A 21,403-nucleotide genomic window follows, 5' to 3' on the forward strand; every position below is an offset into this window, starting at 1 on the left:
GATTCTTTGATACTGAGTTACTGCTGATAGATCCCTAACACCTTAATCGTCCACACTGAACCTTTGACTAATCAAGACTAGTAACAATTATTTAGTATTTTCAATTTGATTTATTTTAGTGATTTTATAATTAAAAGTGAAATTAATCAAAAATTGCTTACATGACACTTGAGACAAACTGTATGTCAGGAGATTCCAACTGTCCTGTCTACAACTTTTAATTTCACTCCTGGGGTAAATATTAATATACAGTAAATAATTTGACCATAAGTGATTTGAGACAAGGGATTTTCTCACAATATTGGTAGAGGATGTCATGTACTTACATTAAATGAGAACATGTTACTTTCCCCTGAATATCTTAAGACTCTTTTTGAAAAAAAAAGGCACCACAAATACACCCACAATGTCATCTTTACATCGCTCAGGTAAAATATTAACTAAAAGGAAAGTATCAGTATTATTGCATCACATTACATAAAGCGTCCCAATTGTAAAACCAGAGTGTACGTACCATTTTTTCTATATACAAAAACCTCCGCTGCACTCCACTGATGTGGATCTCCAAATCTCCCACATCTTCTCCCTTTTTGCTACTCTCTTCTCTCTCCACTTTCCTCAGCGTTACTCCCCCTCACTCTCACTGAACTGCCTGTCTGTGCTCTTTTCAGTCTCAAGATATCACTGTGCACTCTTAAAGAAAAAAAAAAAAGCAGAGCTATCGTTCCGGGGGGGCGGTATTAGTGAAACATCATCAATGCTTCTACACAGAGCCACAGTCCAAGCTCCTACTGTCTTTTACCCATAGACTCTGGTTGTTCACTCCCAAAAAAATGACTGTGAAGGGAATTGTTTGTTGTAGCAGCAGCATGTTCTCAGTGACATTTAAAGCCTGACTCAGTTTCCACCACCAGGACAGTCTGTGGCTAACATCAGAGTAGTTCAAATGTTCTAGGGGTGGTTGGATTTAAGTGTCCTTCAGTCCGAGAGAGATGGATTCCATTATGCTCTGCATTATATAATAGGGCTTCACAATGAACGGCATCAGGTGCTTTATTGGAAACTCATATTTGCCATATAGCTGCTGGAAGTATGTAAGTTACCAAGCTACTGCCCTGCCAGTTCAGCATTTTGTGGTGCACAGGGGTCATCAATATGGACAATTGATTTTTCTTAAGTGGGAGACTATGGCTGAGCATAAAATCGTTCACTTATCACTATATAGACCAGAATATTGTGAATTTGCCAATCATGCATTTTGGGCATTGTACTTGTGGAGTTGACAGTGAGTCAAATGGCAAAAAGGCAAGAGGAGAGAGGGCAGCATGTCTCAGAATTCTCTCTCTGGTGCTTAGTCTCCTTATTGTTTTTACAAATATTTAAGGACATGTTTATATTCACAGGCATTTTCACAGACTGGATTTAAAACAGTCTTATTTAGTGTACACCGCTTTTCAATGGCATAAACAAACCTGCGAGTTGTGGCAGTAAAATATGCATAAGAGCAGAGCAGTACAAACAAGTTACATTTAAACATGGTCTTCAATGTATTTTTTCCCTAATCATATTATTACTAGAGTGTAAAAAATTGTTTTATTTACTATGGGATTTTGCACTGGCCAACATTGTTGTTGTTGTTGTTGAACTTTATAATATTGCAACAATGATGTTACTACTGGCGCATAAGCTACAAATAGCAAGTTAGCTTAGCTTAACATAAAGACTTGATAAGGCGAAATCGACACTAATGATATATAAAAGCTTTCTAGTAATTACTTGAACATTATATACTCTGCAAATGTAGCGCACTGACATTGATCTTCTTATTTCCTGCTGATTTTATAAAATCAGTGTGTTCAGTTACAATAATTCACTTTAAAGACTTGTTTAAAGAAATATAATTTTGTATTATTTTACAAGGTTAAAAATATTACTCATCAGCATGCCTCCTCATTGTAAAGGGGGGAGGTGCGGTACTTATCTTAAGAAACAGAGAAACACTGTATAGACTGTATGTGTATGCTGAAACAAACTTACTATTGAACAGTGGGATGTTGTTATTGAAATGTTGTAAAAATGAAGATGGTTGTGTTTTTAACTGTTCATTTTTGGGTGTGTAACACATATGATTCCAGACTGTAATAAAGAAATTGAAGTCAACCGAAGAACCAAAGTCCTTCATACACATTAACACAAATACACTAATTTCTCACTGTGCGTCAGTGTCACACTTTCTGACCCTGTCAACCTGCCTGAGATCCCCTGCGCCAGGAACCACCTCCACTCTCCGCCTCCACCTGGCGCTCAAACTCTCTCCTCCTCCAGGATCTCACACACGTCTCAGTGTCTGGATCTCTGAGTCTTAGGGGACGTTCGCTGGCCAAACTAAATCCTTGTCTTTCAATCTAGCCAACCACTGAGCATGAGAAGGCAAACTGGTGAAGGAGACGGCCTCTGCTACATACATCTCTCAGGTTCACAGCTGCACTTTGAATTTGAGCAAAGGAACTGTGAGCTTAAGAGAATATAACAAGTCTAATAGTTGAGATTTCAGTTTTCCTTTTTTCCATGCCAGGCCATCTATTTACACCACGATCAACAGATGATCTTGTGACTTTGTTCAAAGGTTGTTAAAAACTACAGTTATCAAGGTACTTTCAAAGAAATAATATTTATAAATGTCATCTGTGAGAAATGTTGCTGTTATATTGGCGCCACAGAGAACAACGTGTCATTAATTCGTTTTTTAGAGTTCGGTTTAGCTGCTAATGTGTTCTGCATTTGTTCGGTGAGTCGTTTTTTTTAATCGGCTGCCCACGCTGCTTTCTGAAAGATCCACAGTTGTGTCACATGACGCTCAAGTGATGTAATATGGAATTATTTTAAAAGGTCATAATGTCTTGTCTCTCACTTTGTGTCTCAAAGTATTTGAAAAGTATCCGCTTCAATCAGCTTGGTCACAGTTTACAAGTTTAGAGCTTAGCTGCAAAACAACAGTAAAACATTCATTGGAACATTGCACTGTGAAAATTATGAAATTAGTTTGTAGTAGGTAAATCAATACGAAGAATTTTATAAGGTTAATCTAGTGGAGGTTTGAAAAAACTTTATGGCTGGTTTGAAAGTTGTGAGTTTGTGTATGGTATCTTGTCCAATTCTACTTTAACTGTATTAAAAGCTTGCAAAATTTCCAAAAATCTAAATAATTCCTGCTACGACACATTCCTGAGATTATTAATACATTTTATTTTCAAATGTGGTTTAACTATTTAATTTGTAAAGAATCAGTTGGGCAAAAGCAGCTTAAAGGATGGGGATCAGAATTGCTTATCTATGGTGAGTTGTCAGATGTCAGATGGTAGTGGTGCTGATGCTACTCGCAGCTGGCTCTCCAGGTTAAGGTCGTTCAGAATTAAGCGGAACAAAGTCTTTGCAAAAATCCAAATTGGAAAGAACGGCTCACAGCAGTAAGGTGGCACAAACAAAGATGAAAACTTCAGTGCATGTCTCCTCATAACGGAAAAACCTCACAGCATGCCCACACTGTTTATAAAACTTCAGCAGAGGGTGGTTGTTGTACCTAAGGTTTGAGCTAGTCGCTATTTTGCAGCTAAATGACTATGTGTTTTAGGTTGTCGTGCACTTCAGCTGGTTCCACATTAAACGGCTTGACACAGTTCCTTTTGTTTACTTTTCATGTCCTGAAACCTCTCGCCAAATGCCTGAAGGAGTTTTGCAAGCTCACCAGCGTATTCATTTGTCATAGCAGGCTTTTGTTCTTGGAGAGTAGGGAAATGCACAGTGTTTGCACAAAATGCACAATTTCATTTTGGCTGGTTCTAGTTGCTCCACAGCAACAACAAGGCTCCTTCACAGATTCTGCCCCTGAATGACGTCTCAGCTTCGGAGTTATCAGCTCGCTCGCCACAAAACCTGCCTATGTAGCGTTCTCTCGGTCAGAATGTGGTCTTGTTCGGGCTGCATGACGCTTGAAATTAGCCTCTTTCATCACTGCCACCGCGTCTACACAAACTAGGCTCACTGACATGTCTTTTACCATGGTAAAACCATTTACCATTTTCCTTCCATAAGAAACATAATAATTTGTCCCGTTTCTCTAACACTTGTGACATTATGCATCTGCTTCACTTGTCTTGACATACGCCAGCTGGAAGAGACTATCCATAGGAATATGTTCCTCAACAATTTTGAGTTGTTCATTGTGAAAAAAATGCTGTAATGAGAATTTCTTTGTATTTCTGAGTTGTTTTTTGTATTTATGAATTGACTCACATGTTGGCTCGAAATGGCCGGAGGTTCCCCACCCCTGGGTATTGCTATGTTAAGAGGAAACGAGACCTAATATATTTAAATATTTTTTGAGTGAGTGTGAGGGGCCTCGCTATAGTCTATCTGACAAATGAACAGCTGTACAAACACGTAAAACCTGCAGGAATTATTTTTAAATCACACCAAGCTCTTAACACTCAAAGCTAACAAACCCTACAAAAGATAACTTAGGCTTTACACTGCATTTGTATAATCATCGTAAAACATTCAACTGGTTCACAAAATAATTCATTTTTACCACGACAGTGACCCTCCTGACCCCATCCTCGTTCTCTGCCTCCTCATGCTCTCGAACACCCTGGGTCAGGTTGGTGTAGATGGCCAGCTTGCTGAGCAGAGACGACACCATCGGGTTGCTGTCCATTTCCTCCTGCAAAGAAGCAAAGAAAAATGGAAAAAAAACTTTTCAATTCCTACTTCTTAAGTTTCTTATGTTACCAGAATTGGTTTTGTGTTCTCTACTAAAAAGGTATATCACTGTTTGGTGATTTACATATCCTCCCTAGAACAAAAACCTTTGTATACCTTTGTAAACCTTTTAATAAATACATTATATACAACATGAATTTACTTTTAATATATATCAGTCTAGTGGATAATTTTGCATTCATGCATCAAATGTTAAATATTTATGTACAATTTACAGTTGGTGAAACTTGTATTATTTTCTTACCTCAAACAGGGCCATGTTCTTGCCGTCATAATAGGTTTCTCCATCGTTGTCTGAACTGATGAATGGACTGGATTCTCTCTGGTTGTCATCTCCTAGGAAAATACACAAAAGAAATGTCCACACTGTAAGACACATTTATTACTGAGAAGAGTAACATGAAGAGAACATGCAGCAGGATCACTAGATTCTGTTCTTGTGTTGTATGCTAACAGCTGTAGCAGCACTAGGTGTACTGTATTGGTGCTATAGTACTAGCCCTAGAGACTAAAGACTTTCTAACTCCTACGACACTATTCTGTACTTTTATCAAACTCGTGGTTGGCAAAATAGTTTGGACGAAATAAAAACGCCATGTGGGTTGAGTCAGTGACTCACTCTAGTATTAGTTGATCACAATGACTGCAAATAAAGACGGACGAAATGACAGCTTCCCCAAAGTGTCTTGATTGCACCCTGGTGGCTGGCTACAGTGTAAGTCTTTACCCTGCACTTATGTAACAGTTTGAATGCAAATGACCACTAGCAGACACTGAACATTAAGAAGTTAGTTAGTAAGTTAATGTGGAGCTAACTTGTTAGCTTCGTCAGACATGAATTGAAATTTGACCATCATTAAGAAAGAAATGTTGGCGTAAATACAATAAGACTTTTGAGTTAATGTTTGATTATTGTAAATTACATTGAAAACAGTAGTTTCGATATTGGATTTCAAGAAGGTGTAAAAATTTATCGGAATAATATTGGCAACAATATCAGAACAGTATGATTGGACTTTCGTTTGCTTAGTAACAGGTATTGTCAGACACCCGACACTTGAAATTCCTATGGGTTCTGTCAAATGAGATGCGACTACCTTCATCCAACACCTGACAGTCAGGGGATTTGCACTCGTAATCTAAATTATATTTTGTTGAGCTACTTCTTGTAATACTTTTGCATTAGAGGGTCCAACACTTTCTCTACAGCAGTGATTCTCAAATTGGGGTACGCGTACCCCTGGGGGTACTTGAAGGTACTCCAGGGGGTACTTGAGATTTTTTTTAAATATATTTAAAATTAGCATCCATTCAAAAATCCTTGAAAAATTGTTATTTAACAAATATTCAATAAAATATAAGTGTAAGTTCATGAACTAAATTTTATATTCAGTAGGCTTTTCAATTTAATTATCCTAAAAAAACAGAGTCTCCCCCATACCGATGGTTTGACCCAACCTGGCACACGCCACCTGTCATCACCTGTCATCACCTGCCTTGAAAACTTCAAAAATGGAGTCGAGTTGAAGTGCAGCAGCAATGCTGCTGAAACACGGAGGTACAAGTACCAAAGATGGCGAAACCAGAGCAGAGAGCCTTCTCTAAACAACACCGTGAGAGCTAGTGCCTCTTCGGAGGGGCGCTAAAATGGAAAAGTTTTCCCTTGTGAAGTTAATGATTCATAACAATAAGTCCGCGTCTCTACCGGTACCCTTTCAAAATAAAAGCATGTAATACAAAAGCGGAAATTAAATTGTATGACCCTAAAGCGAGCAAATATGTCACAATAAAATAACAGAAAGACACTTCAATAATATTAACAATAACATAGATTGGGTTATTTACACTTTATGTTTTTTCTGTGGGGAGAGATTAGCCAGCAGTGGCATTAAGCCACCACATCTTCAGCGGTATCTCCAGACAAAACATGAAAGTCATGTTGGTAAGCCACCTGAGTTTTTTAAGAGGAAACTTTCTGAATTCAGGTCATCTCAAGACACGATGCGAAAAGCCTCCCCAAAGCAAACGGAAACAAGCTACCTGTCAGTATTCTTTTCAATCCTTAAAGAAGATATTTTAAGATGATGAATATTTAAAACTAAGTTAATGATTTATTTTTTGGGAAGAAGTGTTTAGCTATAATTAAGTTCATGAGTTCAGTTTGAGAACATATCTTTATTATGATCCCAAAAGAGGTCACTTTAAGTTGATAATTATTTTGAGGTGCACAAATCTTTATTTATATTGAGATAATAATAAAAGTCTTTAGTTATTTTATATCTTTTTATTTCGTAATAGTTCAAGAGAGACCACTACAAATGAGCAATGTTATGGACATTGATGGAGTTTTAAATTTGAATGTGTCTAGTTACAAGGCTTAATAAATCACATTACATCTTTCTTTCAACCAAAAATACTTTGCGCTGGTTAGGGGGTACTCGGCAGAATTTTTTCTTCGAAGGGGGTACTTCACTGAAAAAAGATTGAGAACCACTGCTCTACAGAATAAGGGACAAGAGTTTCTGTTTTTGGCAGACAAAGTAAGCTTCTGCCCACAGTTCAGACTTGCACTAAGACCAGCTCTTGTGCGATCTTACAAAGACAAGCATCATAGAGTAACATGAAGACATGCCTTTTCAAACGGCTGCTCAGCTTGGTCTGTCTTGCCCCCGGTTGTCATGCAGTGGTCTCATCCTATTAGATATGGTATATTATCACACTAGATCACACTGTTGTCGGCTCAACTTTATTGCCTTGAAGAACGCAAGGCCTCACAGTGGTTCAGCGATCAGTGAAGAGCATTTCATAAGAAAAACAGTGTACTGTGGATGCGCATGACATGGAGAAGATAATAACAAAATGTGGCATGCAGTGATGAGCAGGAAAGATTATTCCAGGCAGATTGCCTGTGCTTTAAAAAAAACGCAAAGGATCTTTGTGGAAACCCTGACACCCGGTGTGCAGGGGTTAAGGTCAGTGTTAGATCTGTAATCAGTGTGTAATTGTGGACATACTGCAGTCACTATGCATCCATCCTAAGCTGCTGATTCAATTGTTCTGGGAGCATGAATGACGTAAGAGGCAGAACACTGGAAATACCCTAACCCTCCGTTTCATAGATTTATTATTTTTGACTATTTACCCATATTGTCTCAACACATTATCTCAAAGATAGCTTGTGACACAGCGTGATTCAAGTACACTTAGTCAGAAAGAACAAGTTCAGTTTGATCAGTATCAGAGAAATGGTACAATAAGATGTGATCCCTGATCTGTACAAACTCCTGTTTTCTTTTTCCTTTTTTTTTGGACCTATCAAGCTGCAGTACGTCACACTTAATTTTTTACTCTGAGATTTTTTTTCTCAGTTTCAAACCAATACATCTGACTGTTTCCTGACCTATACCCAAAGAGCACACTGCTGAAACAGTAGAAATAAACATGGGTACCATCAACAGAGCAATATTAAACAGTAGCTCGGTTCTAATTCAAATGTAACATAAATTTCAAACAAATTTCAAGAGGATCTTAAAGAAGATTAGGATAGGCAAATTTTCCAGTCAGGTGCCTGTAACACATTGAAGTGTTGCTGTGCAATAAGGATAGCAAGCAAGCTGCCAGAAGAGGCCAACAAAAGTTGTGAAGTTGGTTTTTGTTTGGAAAAAGTGTGAAATATAGAAAAAGCTATACAAAAAAGACAAATTAACACATAGCTCAAATATTACAGGAACACTCAGTAACTGTCCTGCAACAGTCGCAGTTGACAGATTTACCATATGCTTGCACAGAATCCAAATTTCTAAAAAGCCTCCTGTGCAGTTATCACAATATCCAGCAGAGGTCTATATATCATCATGTATAACAGCACAGAGTCTTTGAGGTTCAGTTCATCAAGTACAACACTGTAAGAAACATTTAGCGTGGAGTTAAATGAGTTATGTATGTGACTGAACACTATGATGAATTTGGTTTATTGTATATAACCAGTCACAGTTCCCTCCTGTATTAACAATCCAGAGTGATGCTTTTCTGTAAAATCCTTGCTGACTGGTGAACAGCACTGTAGGTGTGTTCCGTCTTGAGAAATATGAGTCATCAATGATTCTTTGTCTCTACTGTGCCTCTTGGCTAAACACGGAGGACCAGTTGAGTTGGTAAACATGGTAACTGTATTGATAAAGGACTCTTCACGCTTTTTGTGGGTATTGAAGTAAAATAAAAATGACTGATGCCATTTTGAGGTAATAGTAGGATGTGGAATGTCAAGACTACTTGACTACTCAGTAGATTTAAAGAGACCTGCGTCATGTAGGGGGTTCAATAGATATAATAAAAGTAAGGCAAAGGCCACAGAGTCAATGCACTCTGTAGCGAATCCTTCACCCTAAACATGCAAACTACAATGAAACAAATGAGCATGTCAAACTGGTCTAATGTCATTGCATGAGTGACTAATTGGTTAAACAGAACTTTATTAAGCTTCCTCTCGATCACGGGAGAAGTGCTGCTACTGGCAGGCTATATTTAATGATTAACATCCTTTTCCTCTTTACAGTAGTGAATTAGCTGTTAGTGTTCCGTTTTGAATGTCAAGGGCAAAGGACGCGGTGATCTAGAAACTAAACTGAAGAACAACACATCAAGACATTTACAGGTTGTCTCATTGATCACATTAAGATAAGAAAGCTTTGCTAGACTTTAAAGGCATGTATGCTAACATAGACCCACCAGAGTACTATAGCATTGTCACGTCGTTAAAGGATAAGCTGGTTATTTTTCCACAGTGACGTCTTTATACTGGGGGGGGGGGGGGGGGGGGAACTAACTGCAGAGACCCTCAGGGTTTTTGTCGTGGGGACAAACTATCTAGGTATGAAACTATTTCTGGTTTCAATGTGTATACTGTGGGGAATTTCCCAACAATTATCTTTTACCATTAAATCTTGAATTACTGTAATTACAATGATGATTTTGTTGATACAGTCCAGCATTAACCAAAGTCAGCAGGTTGTTGAGATGCAGGTGCAGCAAGCACAGCATTTCTTGAGTATTGTAAAAATAACTGTCAAACGGAGCAGCACGCAGGTGGTGGCTATAACAGCAGGATAACTGCTAGTTATCTCTAGCCAAAGCTAACAAATGCTTATGTTTAATGCTGTTGTTCTGTGAATAATGAAAATTCCATTATCAATTTTACTGACAATATATGATGTCAATATAAAACTTGATAAAATGAATAAGGGTATCAGTACTTTTTGAATATATACAGCAGATTTTGACAATACTGTGAAAATACAGATAACAATGGAAAATGTGGTAATTGTTATTGTGATACAATATATATATGGTGGTTTAGGTTGGTGGTATTGTTGTGGTTTTGTTGCTGCTGTCACAGTCTAACACCTTGATGTTGATTCAAGAAAAAACCTTTCTTTAAATATTTAATTAGCAAACAGACCTTTTTTCAAGACTTGCTCGACCAATAAAACCTACCCTGATAAGTAATATTACAGTACAAGCGGAAAGTGGGACAGCATGAAACATGATAGACTTTACAGGTCACTGCTTTGGAAAATGATGGTTGTGAGATAGGATTGTTTATACTGATGACATCTTGTCTACTCTGCACCATCAGTATGTGCAGTCCTCAATGTGTTCTTTTTGAGCACGGTATGCTCTGTGAGTTCTGTATATACAGAAAAAATGACCCAATGGACGGTACCACTGTGAATTAATTAGTCTTTCGTTAGGGATATTATGTTTTAACAATATTAAACTAATTTGATAAATACTACTCAGCCTGTCAGTTGTATAATTCTTCTGTGACTGGAGGAGCTTTCTCTATTGTTTGTTTACAAAATCTCGTATTTCAACCAGTTGGAGTGGTGTGTAAAAAGAGGTGTGTAGGCTACTTGACAATAGGAGGGAATGTTCTAACGGTCTGTATTTATATAACATATCTTGATGACCACTCAAAGCACTTAACAACATTCACATCAATGTACAGCATCTGTGTGCAGTACTTTCTCTATCATACATCACTAACACAGTAGACACATCCGTCAGAGGCAATTTGGGTTCTTGCCAAAGGACACTTTGGCATGCAGAATGGGGAGACGGGGATTAAACTGGCGACTTTTGGTTAGTGGACAACCTGCTGTGCCTCCTGAGCCAAAGACACCCACCGAGGTTTGACAAAAGCATCTCATTGAGTTGCATTATGGGAGTTGTATGGTTTACATTGTAAATTCTCCTACTCCATGAATGAGTGGAGCCCCCTTTTTACATCTCACCACAATTCTGAATGCTGCTGTACTTAACAGGAATAGCTTTTAGAATTACTTCTGCTGAGACGGCTCTAGGAAAGGGTAGAAACAAATATTTACATTAACAAAGACTTGCTCTTCTGAGAGTATTTTACGAGCTTTACTGTTTAAACTTTTATAAATATTGGGGAAATGTTTTATTTTACCTTAATTTCCTGGAGTCAGCACTGAAGATTTATCACAGATACCAACACACTGAGAGCACAGCATTCCAGTGAAACACAAAATTAACATTGCCGAAGGGCAGTAGCATAAAATTCCAATCCTCGATGCTCACAGTACGTTTACAAGGGTCACATGGTGTTTTGAGGAACTTTGGCTTTAGTGAAAAACCCAATAACTGACTTGTATTCAGACAGGTGTACAGATGAGGGCCATAAAGATGACCTGTAGTTTCCTGTTGCTTACCTACACCTGTCACACCATAGATGAAGCTGCTGATGTGTTTTGCAACTTGATACTCAGTCTTTAGACAGAACCATGTGGTATTTACAAGGTGGACTTAACTAGGTGCATTAATGTTAGATTATATTAAATGCTAATATATGTCATTCTGTCTAAAGGTAACACTACATGCAAACCTCTGGACTATTGAATCCTCACCCATCCAGCACATAGACTAATAGATGAGATAAAAGAGAATAAGACCAGACAATACATTGTCAGATTAATAATTATCACGTGTATGCACATTTAGAATAAATTCACATCATCTTCATTGTCTTCTAAGGGAAAATACATATCTAACCCGTGAGATGAGTTGTCTCATAACTAGAAATGAGCATCTGATCTGAACAACTGATCTGCAATATTCCAGTAGGTTGTAAACTGCCTGAACACAAAGCATACAGATTTTCTGCTTGTAAATAACTTACATGGTGAGATTTGTCCTATTTTATGTATTTTCTATAGTAGACTAGAGTGGTAGGATTAATCAATTCTTTGGAAATGGTGACTTAAACCTTAAAGTCAAACTAATTCATATAGAAGTAGCCCAATTATTTTTCAACTACATATACATACTTATGTGATAGGGCTTGTGCTTTCACACATGCACTGTAAACGTGAACTCATCTAGACATTAAACAGAAGAGCCCCATGTGTGAAGGCAAATGTATGAACTGGTTGAACCGCACACTACAGGGACTTTTATCTTCCAATGCCTGAGAACAAAGTCTGTGTAACGTTTGTTTGAGCCAAAGTGTAAAAAGACTTGAGGCAGAGAATGTAATGGGCGGCTTGAAAACAGGATTGGAAGAACTGATGACCAGCAACCTCAAGACGGTGGGGAAGGTCAGTCAGGCCGTCGAGAGAGAAATTGCCAATAAGGGAACAAGCAGAAGTTTAACAAGCTACCAAACCTCTCACAGAGAAAATGAGATTACAGAGGAAAAGAGGGAACTCAAGCCAAACTAATTCTCCTTTCTCATTTGTCGTCTCTACATTTTCACTTTGCTGTTCTGTTCTTAAAACTCTGTACAAAGAACAGAAGAGCTTTGTTGATCCACCTTTATACCGGCAGTTCAAGTAATCACAAAGCAGACTCATTATGAAAAACAGGTGCCATCGATGTATACAATCCCACACGAGGCAGCATTATGTTCCATATGTTCAGTGTTAATAAGCTAAGTTGACATAATGATTCTTGACTTCTTAACAATGCAGTGGAATCTAAGTATATCAAATGCTTCTGATGTAATCTGGTATCCCCATTTTACAGTGTCTGAGCTGCCCTCTGCCTCTTCCAGCTAAAAATAAACTTTTTGATTTCCCCTCAGTTCATATCTGTAAATAAAAAGTACCCATTCTTTATGAACACGTGTCTTGGCAATTCAGTTCGTTATTCAACATAATTAAATGAGGCACTGGCTTAATCCATTCATAAGGCAGACACCTTGCAGAGAAACTAGCTCAGCAAAGTCTGTCTCAACCAAGTGGCAACCTTTGGTCTCAACTTTTTACTGGTGCTTAACCTAAACAATAATTACCTATTTTAACCCATTGAATGTATTCATTGTCTTGATTTCGGTATGAATATTATAGTTCAACGGACAACAAACAAAACAGAGACATGCATAGATAAAGATAAAGATGGCCTGCAAATGATTAACATGAGTTTCTGAGGCAAACAAGTAAATGAAGTGGAGAGCAGAAATTCAGATGACAGATTATATCAAGTATGTTAATTTTCTAAAGGCAATGTGCAGAATGTACACTTACTTCGGGTGTTATGTATTTACTTCAAATTACAGGGTTAAATTATCTGCTTTAAAAAGTATATAATTGGAACATTACAAAAGGCATATCTTGACTTTCACATTGTAGGTTTTATACTTTTATGATAGACAGCCTACACTGCTCAGAGTTACACTGCCTTAACTTCAACAACTCCCAGTTCCTCGTCTCTGACTCCACTGCTGCTCTGCAAGTTTCAGCTGGTAAAACCATGACACGCTTAAAAACTCATTGTGTGTTTGTTCACGCAAAGTATGTGCCTGCCATAACATGCATCTTACAACTATTTGTGTCAGCGTGCTTGTGTTGTGTGTGAAATTACACAATGACACATCACACCTCCACGTTTTAACTCTTGACTTTGTCCCATTGCATGCTGGGATAGGATCAAGCTCACCTATGACTCCAAACAGGAGGAATAAAGTATTTTAGGACAACCTACCCGAGGATATAGACTTTTAAACAAGCTGAAGAATGTTGCCCTACCTTGTAAGTTGTCCTCATTATCTTCCTCCTGAAAGATCTTGTCCAGACTGACAGTGGCTGCTGCGATGTTGCTGCCAGCCACTTCATCCTCCACTGGCACTACAGTGAAATTAATGGGCATCTTGGCGTTTTACTCTCCCGTCAGATATTAAGACAAGGTCTCAAGAGGCAACTGCCCAGGGAGGCTGTTGAAAGCTGTTAAACATTTACTCCTACAGACACGAGGAAAAAGGTATCTGAATTGAGTCAAATGGAAGAAGTAGAGGATAGAGCCATACCAGGGTCCTGGTGGAATAGTTTAAGATTCAGCTTGACCACAACATGGCACTCACTTCCAGTCTGTTGTTTCCTTTTCTCTCTGTAATGTGATCCAGTACCCTCAGGGTGAAAGTGCCGCCTCCTGCACATGGGGCAGGCCAAAGTCCTCCTGTATCTCTCTCTGTCTCTCTTTCTCTCCTTGTTCCTTTCCCTCTCTTTTCCCCCCACTGACTCAAGACTATTGCCCCATGTGACCGTCTATTTACCATATGAACAGAGCTGCAGTCCACATGAAGAGCCCTGCAGCTCCTCCCCGCCCTGGCCGTCCCACTTCTCTCACTCACACCTTTGCAGTGCCAAAAGGTAGAAAAACAAACTCCGAAGTATGTGGAAAAGAATCCACATGATCAATGAAATCCACTCTGACTAAAATAACAATCAGCTGCCTCATATTTATCCAGGTTCAAGTCCTTTCTTGTATATTTTGGGCTGGGGTTATATTCTCTGATCTCCCTTCAGAACTAGTTTCTGTCTTTGGTTTGCTCCAGGTCAACAACATGGGTGTTACCTTTCCCACAATGCATTGTGCGTAGCAGTGAAGTGCTGATGTTTAGCACAGAATGGCACTTCACGCCCTCATGCGTACACGCATTGTGCCAGCAAAGGAAACACCTTGACAAACTAAGAGACTACTTTCCTTTATGTTCTGAGCACCAGTAGAGATTACAATAGACCGTCACTGGGGGGAAAGACTGAGCTTTAAATAACAATGAACACAAGTAAACAAGAAGTGTTTTCAGCCTGTGGGAAGGATCAGTCTATTGTTACCTCTGTGCAAGGCAGCTAGGACATTTATCCTTATGTCTTTAAAATCCTATTCAGTAGTCTAGTAATAGTGTACATACTATGTAGTATGAATGTGTAATATAGCTGGTATAAGTTCAGTAATACCACAAATGCACTACTACATTAAACATGACTGGAATCCATTTGAGCATGAATTTTTGGTTGTTGCATACATGATCTTTGTGAGTTTATTCATTGCATTTTAATGCAGTAATGTTTTCCACACAATGTGTAATGTCACTTAAAGAATAAAATAGTAAAATAGTCTTAAGGTGCTTATCCCTTGCAACCTGTCTTGTAAGTGGTGAACCTCAGCATAACGCTAGATTTAGTTCGATTTTATTATCTTTGTTAAAGTTTACTTGTTCTGCATTACCTTATCTTATCTTAACTTTTGGCTTTAATAATTGTATAGTGAGACTTGAGGCTAGCTTAGCCGTTAGTTTAGCCTAATTCATTAGCTGAGATTCTTTACTTAACTATTCCTGAAATGCTACAGAATAATGTTGTTATTAACGCAGTGACTTTTTGGATCAGTAACTGGTAATATGATTATCCCCAGTGGTGATATAATTTTTTTCACTTTGTAACTGTACTTAGGCTATTTTTTAAATATATTTGTACATTGCCGAAGTAGATTTATTTTTAGTTTTTTCTAGTTCACTCAAATTGCTACATTTAGCCTATCAGCAATTATACTTGTACTGTCTACTAGACTCAATATTTCCACTGCATCCGTTACATGTTCTCATTGTTTTTTAGATTATTTTTAAAGGGGACATATTATGCCCATTTTACCACAGTTGATATAGTTCCTTGGGGTCTTAATGAAATGTCTGTAACATAGTTTTGGTCAAAATACCACAAGGATCATTTAAAAAAGCACCCTTTTTACCCTGTCTAAAACAGCCCTCCTCAGATTGACCTGTTCTGAGTGCAAGCAGTGGAATTAGCAACCCAGTTCGGAAACAAGACCGGGGAACCGCTGCGCTAAGAAACAATGACATAAGCACTTTGACCTACAGTATTGAAGTTGTCCCTCAAAATGTTTACCCTCATCAATGCTGCTAAAAACTTTAATCTTGATGATGTTTTCCTACTCTTGACATCTAATGCACTTCTGTCCGTCCTGGGAGAGGGATCCCTCACATGTGGCTCTCTCTGAGGTTTCTACGTATTTTTACCCTGCAAAGGGATTTTCAGTAGTTTTTCCTTACTCTTGCTGAGGGTTAAGGACAGAGGATGTCACACCATGTTAAAGCCCTATGAGACGAATTGTGATTTGTGAATATGAGCTATACAAATAAAATTTGATTAATTGATTGACCCGCTTGGTGTCACTTTATTTCAGCAAAAACTGTCCTTTTTACGCATCATCAACAGCCTTTGTCTGTTAGTTGCCATTGTCACTGTGTGTAAGGGAAGCCGGGAGAAGGTAAACAAACAATCAACGACTTCTTCTGCATATATATAGACCTCTCTAGTCTTCTCTAAGCTCGTCTTCCGTTGTGCCACCTACTGTTCTGGCCGTGAATTGTTTTGAGCACTGACAGTCTTCCGAAAACCATAAATGAAAAAGAGTCTGTCCGATCCGTATGTGACTCTAAAGGCTGGCGCATGCTTCTGCGTTTTCACGGGCCAGCAAGCGCAAGACAAAACACAGGCAAAATACCCATTCTCTGATTTAACTGAATGACGACACCTCCCTAAAAATACTTATTTTGATTCATAAAATCTGGATCCACACTAGATTTAACCTGTTTATGGAAATTACCACTCTAAACATCAAGATCCTTTGAAAGTGAAACTGTAAGAATATAACATAACCTCCTTTGTGGAGGAACTAATCAGCTGTCTGGTAGAATGGGTGTGGATGCAATTTTCAAACGGAAAAATACACAATAAGTTAATATTGTAAAAATTTATCAAAACAAGAGAAGTTGAATATAGCAGATTTTGTGAAATCAACAGTGACCTCTGAGTAGAAACTGAACACAGTCAATGTGAAAAGTTGTGTGGCTCATTTTGTGTGCCTGATGGTCTGTGCTGAATCCGGAGGCGGTTTTGAAAACTCTGTATCTGTCAAACATCGCCAGCTTTGTAATTTAGATAAAGTTGTAAGTTCGTTCTTCATGCTGTGACAAGTTTGTCTCATTTTCATGTTTACAAAATACAACGTACGGTATGGATGCAGTAATGTGGCTGGGACTTGTCCTTGATTAACATTGAGCATTGCAGAATTCAGACCGTGCTTTGGAAAGAAGCTTAGCTCTCTCTCTGCTGGACATTGGGAGAACATGGAAGAGTGGAAATTTTTACCCTTTAGATTTCAGCCTAAACCTTTAGACTTTTCCTTTCAGATGTTCTACTATTGTCATCTGTAGTTTTTATTGCTGGAAAAGTGACAAGTGATCATAATCGCTTCCCCTCTGCAGCCTCAAATGGACGAGAACGCCTATCAAGTCACATGGGTGAAGGGCTACAGTGGAGGAGCCAAGGCCATTGACTCAGGTGAAGTAACACTACATGACTTTTAAAGCTGTCGCATCACAGAATTTGCGATGACAGGCTGTCACACACTTCACAATGTTTAGACTGTTCCACTCTGTTGGGCTGTAGTTGTCACTGATTCATCTAAAATATTGAATGTAATAAAATATGTAATAAAATATGTAATAAAATATATTACATTTTACGAGAATTTCACTCATAATGTTCTTAAAAAGGTTTTTATATTAAAATTGATGAAATCCTGATATAAACCAGTAAATTACAGCATATCCTGTATACAGAGTCAGGTGAAACATCTTCCTCTAAATGACTGGACCTTGACTGATCATCCACAATCGTTATTTTTCACTTATCTCTCTTATAACATTTCATCTGTGGAACAGAACTGTCACGCACAGCGGGCCTCAATCGCATCTCAGCGCTGCAGTCCACCCCCTCACCCCCACCCTCCACAACAGAACTCAGACTCTGACGCCAGGAGAACTCTGGAAAGGTATGTGAAGACAACGCTGTCTGATTTTAAGAATTCTGAGGGTTATAGGTTTCTCTGAAACATGAGAAGTGTGTCTCTGTGATTATGATATTTATCTCTCCTGTTAACAGGATATTTATAACTCTGATTAACGAGTTTCCATTCACTTAAAAATAAATTAGTTTTGTTATTAGGGTTTTGTTTCACTTCTGTTTAGGTCAGTAATAATAATTAGTAGTAGGTTCCAAATTGAGTGAAAAGCTGGATATTCATATTTTCTCATTTACAGACATCCTTCCTGACTCTTTGTTTATTCGTCCCCCACCAGTCATAGCAGTACAGGCAGAAAGAGCAGAAAGCGCAGAAAGCGCAGCGACAAGCAGCGGATCTCTTCATCGCCAACGTCTATGCCTGGTCCGTTCACCAGGGAAACAGTTCAGAGGAAAGTGACTTTTCTTAAGAATAAACTGTGTAACAAGTTCTCAGTTGTGATGTAACAGATCAATCTCACTACAAGGTCCATTTAGTAGCTACTCTGGAACTTTGCTTCTTGTCACAGAAGAGCTTCGCCTTGTACATTTTCCTATTTCCGTTTATTTTTTAAGCACTTTAGAAAAGTGACATCAACCAGTCTCTGCGAGTTACCGGAGTGCAGTCAAAATCCTGAAGTTTAGACGGAGTGGGGCTGAGTTACACCTTGTTGTAAAGTGAAGTTAATTTGTCACTTCCTGCCTCTGCCTGCTGCACCCGGCTGCTCCGACTCTCGTCTGAATAGTGCAGAGGATTTGTTGTTGATGCGTCTGTGCAGAGAACCTCCAGCAGGGCTGTGCATGTGGAAAAAGGCCATTCGGATCAGATCCTGTCTGAAAAGGGGCTTCGTGTTTACTGCTTTTCAGTGTCATCACTTCAGAGCTGATTCTTGAGAATTTGACAGACACTGTGTTTTTACGCCTCCTCATCCTTCTCCTCCTTCTCATCATCTGTTCTCCGTTTCACAGGAGAAGCTGGATAGATCTCAGATGAGCTTGTCTCCTTACCTGAGGGAGTTGATGACGGCTGTGTGTAAGGCAGCAGCGACAGGTAAGCTATCCACCAGCCGGAGCAGAGACACCGCTGCTCAAATCGCACCGCTCATTACAATATTTACTCTCTGCCGTCTTCAGTAATTTATAAACCATACATTTTTTGTTTCCTATCTAGATACAAATTGCATTAATTGAATTGATAAAATTAGGAATTGGTCTCACAGAAAAATGGGATTTATTTCCGTTTCGTCACAACTGAAACGATGACTGACATGTATTTGTTCTCCAGACCTCCTCCGGATTTTCTTCCACTGTATGTACGACAAGGACGTCAGTTCCGAGGACGCGTTCTGCAAGTATGGGACAAGCAAAGACCCGGCCGATCAGCTGGGTAATGGTGTGGCCCTTAAGACCATCACGGCCTTCTTCACGGAGAGACCCCCGGGGGACAGGGCGTAGCAGAACTGGGTCCTACAGCAGGATGACATGTTAACGTCTGGAATTTTTTTTATTCCTTCTTTTTCTTTTTTCTTACTTTTCTTTTGCAAGACAATAAAAAGTATTTAAAAATTGCTCGTTCTCATGATTTGTTCTTTCCATGGTTGGTCCTTATAGGGGAATACGACTCAGTGTATGTGTGTGTGTCTGTGTGTGATAAGCTGAGACAGTTGTGTTGTGTTGGTAGTTGCTGTAGCCATGTCAGAAGACCTGTGTGATCAGACCAGGAGACGCAGCTGAGCGATGAGCTGTCGTCGCCTCAGGATCAGCGACACAGGTTCCACTCGTTTGGCCGGATCCGGCCCACGGAACAACATAATTTCCATTTCCTATATCACAATAAACCAAAACACAACTACGATTCTACGATTAATGTGACAAATGTGTTAAGCCAGCGGAGTTGTCCGGCTGATGGTGGCTGCTTAGAGACCTAAAGGCATGTGTGTACGATCACATATGGTTATAACGAACTTTCATAACGGCGCAAGCGTCCCAGCCACCAGGCTAACTGCGGTGATAACTGTGAATAAACATGCTGTCAAGCCTTAAATTCCACAGCTATCATGAGACTGTTTCTCAAACACCGTCCGTCCATCCGCCCGTAACAGACTCGGAGAAGCATACAACGCGTTCCACATTATTATGCAAACAAGGCTGAGACGTCAACAAGGAGGTGGCTGAGTCATGTTTTGCCCCGGATAGGCCCCTTCAGGGTCGCTGACGCTGTGAAAATGACCTCGGCAAAGTACGTAGAGTTTCTGACTGACCACTCTCTTCCGTGGTACAAAAAGAAGAACCGTGCCTTCCGAAGCAAAATCATATTCATGCATGACAATGCACCATCTCATGCTGCAAAGAATACCTCTGGGGCATTGGCTTCTATGGTCATAAAAGGAGAGAAACTCATGGTGTGGCCCCCATCTTCTCCTGACCTTAACCCTATTTCGAACTTTTGGAGCATCATCACGCAAAATATCTATGTGGGTGGAAGGCAGTTGACATCCAAGCAGATGCTCTGGGAGGCTATTATGGCATCCTGCTAAGACAAAGAAGGGGTCCTATGTTAACCTGTAACTTGAACTGTTAAGAGGTTTTTGATTAGAACTTTTTTTTATTTCAGTAAATATGACCTCTTAATGCTGCAAATTCAACAAATGACAATTTTTTGTTCTTTACAACCTATAAAATATCTTGAAACTCTGAAACTCAGCAACTCTGCATAATAATTTGGAACACTGCATTTTGAGTTTTTTATTCAAAATGCAGTGTTCCACTGTTATCATTGGGAGGTTTGTTAAATAAAATTTGAATTATACTCTAGCAGGTGATGACTTAAAAAATATACTGACTGGCTGTGCATTACTATTTAGGAAAATCTGAGCAAAGTTTAATTTGCATAATAATGTGGAACGCTGTGTATATTGGCCTTAAGAGCAGAGATTTACACTGGGAACTCGAACTAAACAGCAGATGGCTTTTTTTAAGCGTTTGGTCTTTTGCTGTCAAAAGCCTGACACCCTCAACCCCAAATGTCTCCATCAAAGTAGAGACAAGTGGACACAGAGTGCAGAGTTTTAGACCAATGGACTACGTCCTATTTCTTTACAAAGGTAAATGGAAAACCTGTGTGTTTGTTGTGTTCACAGCAAGTTTCTGCGGTCAAAGAATATAATATTCGGCGTCACTATGAGGATCAGCATGGCAAAAAAAACGACCGCTTGCAAGGACAACTGAGAAAAGAGAAGATAAATGACCTGCTGGCAAGTCTCAATAAACAACAGTCCGTTTTTACCCGGAGCCTAGAGATAAGTGATGCAGCAGTGAAAGCTAGCTACCTTATTGCTAACGAAATAGCATCAGCCTCAAAGTGAAAGCACAGTGTACTGAAGCACAGTATTGGTGAAATTGCACTTGTTTTTCTTGATTAAATTTCAAAGGTTGTGAATCAGAATGTATGTTAATAATAT

At 39.0% G+C, this 21,403-nt stretch overlaps 1 protein-coding gene across 3 annotated transcripts in view; it reads right to left on the reverse strand.

The window, feature by feature from the left end:
* Nucleotides 1-14,622, reverse strand: part of LOC133968304 (solute carrier family 12 member 7-like) — a 31,297-nt gene extending 16,675 nt beyond the window's left edge. For 2 of the 3 annotated variants that reach the window (XM_062404280.1, XM_062404277.1), the window contains exons 1-3: nt 13,827-14,622; nt 5,024-5,115; nt 4,589-4,720 (exon numbers count right to left, since the gene is read on the reverse strand). In XM_062404280.1, coding sequence (XP_062260264.1) covers nt 4,589-4,720; nt 5,024-5,115; nt 13,827-13,947 — 345 coding nt within the window. In that variant the 5' untranslated portion in view covers nt 13,948-14,622. The remainder of the gene's footprint in view (nt 1-4,588; nt 4,721-5,023; nt 5,116-13,826) is intronic. The other variant, XM_062404278.1, reaches the window with a different exon arrangement.
* Between the last annotated feature and the right edge of the window lie 6,781 nt (nt 14,623-21,403).

The sequence above is a fragment of the Platichthys flesus genome, chromosome 14 (assembly GCF_949316205.1).
Source record: "Platichthys flesus chromosome 14, fPlaFle2.1, whole genome shotgun sequence".
In the NCBI taxonomy this organism is placed as follows: domain Eukaryota; kingdom Metazoa; phylum Chordata; class Actinopteri; order Pleuronectiformes; family Pleuronectidae; genus Platichthys; species Platichthys flesus.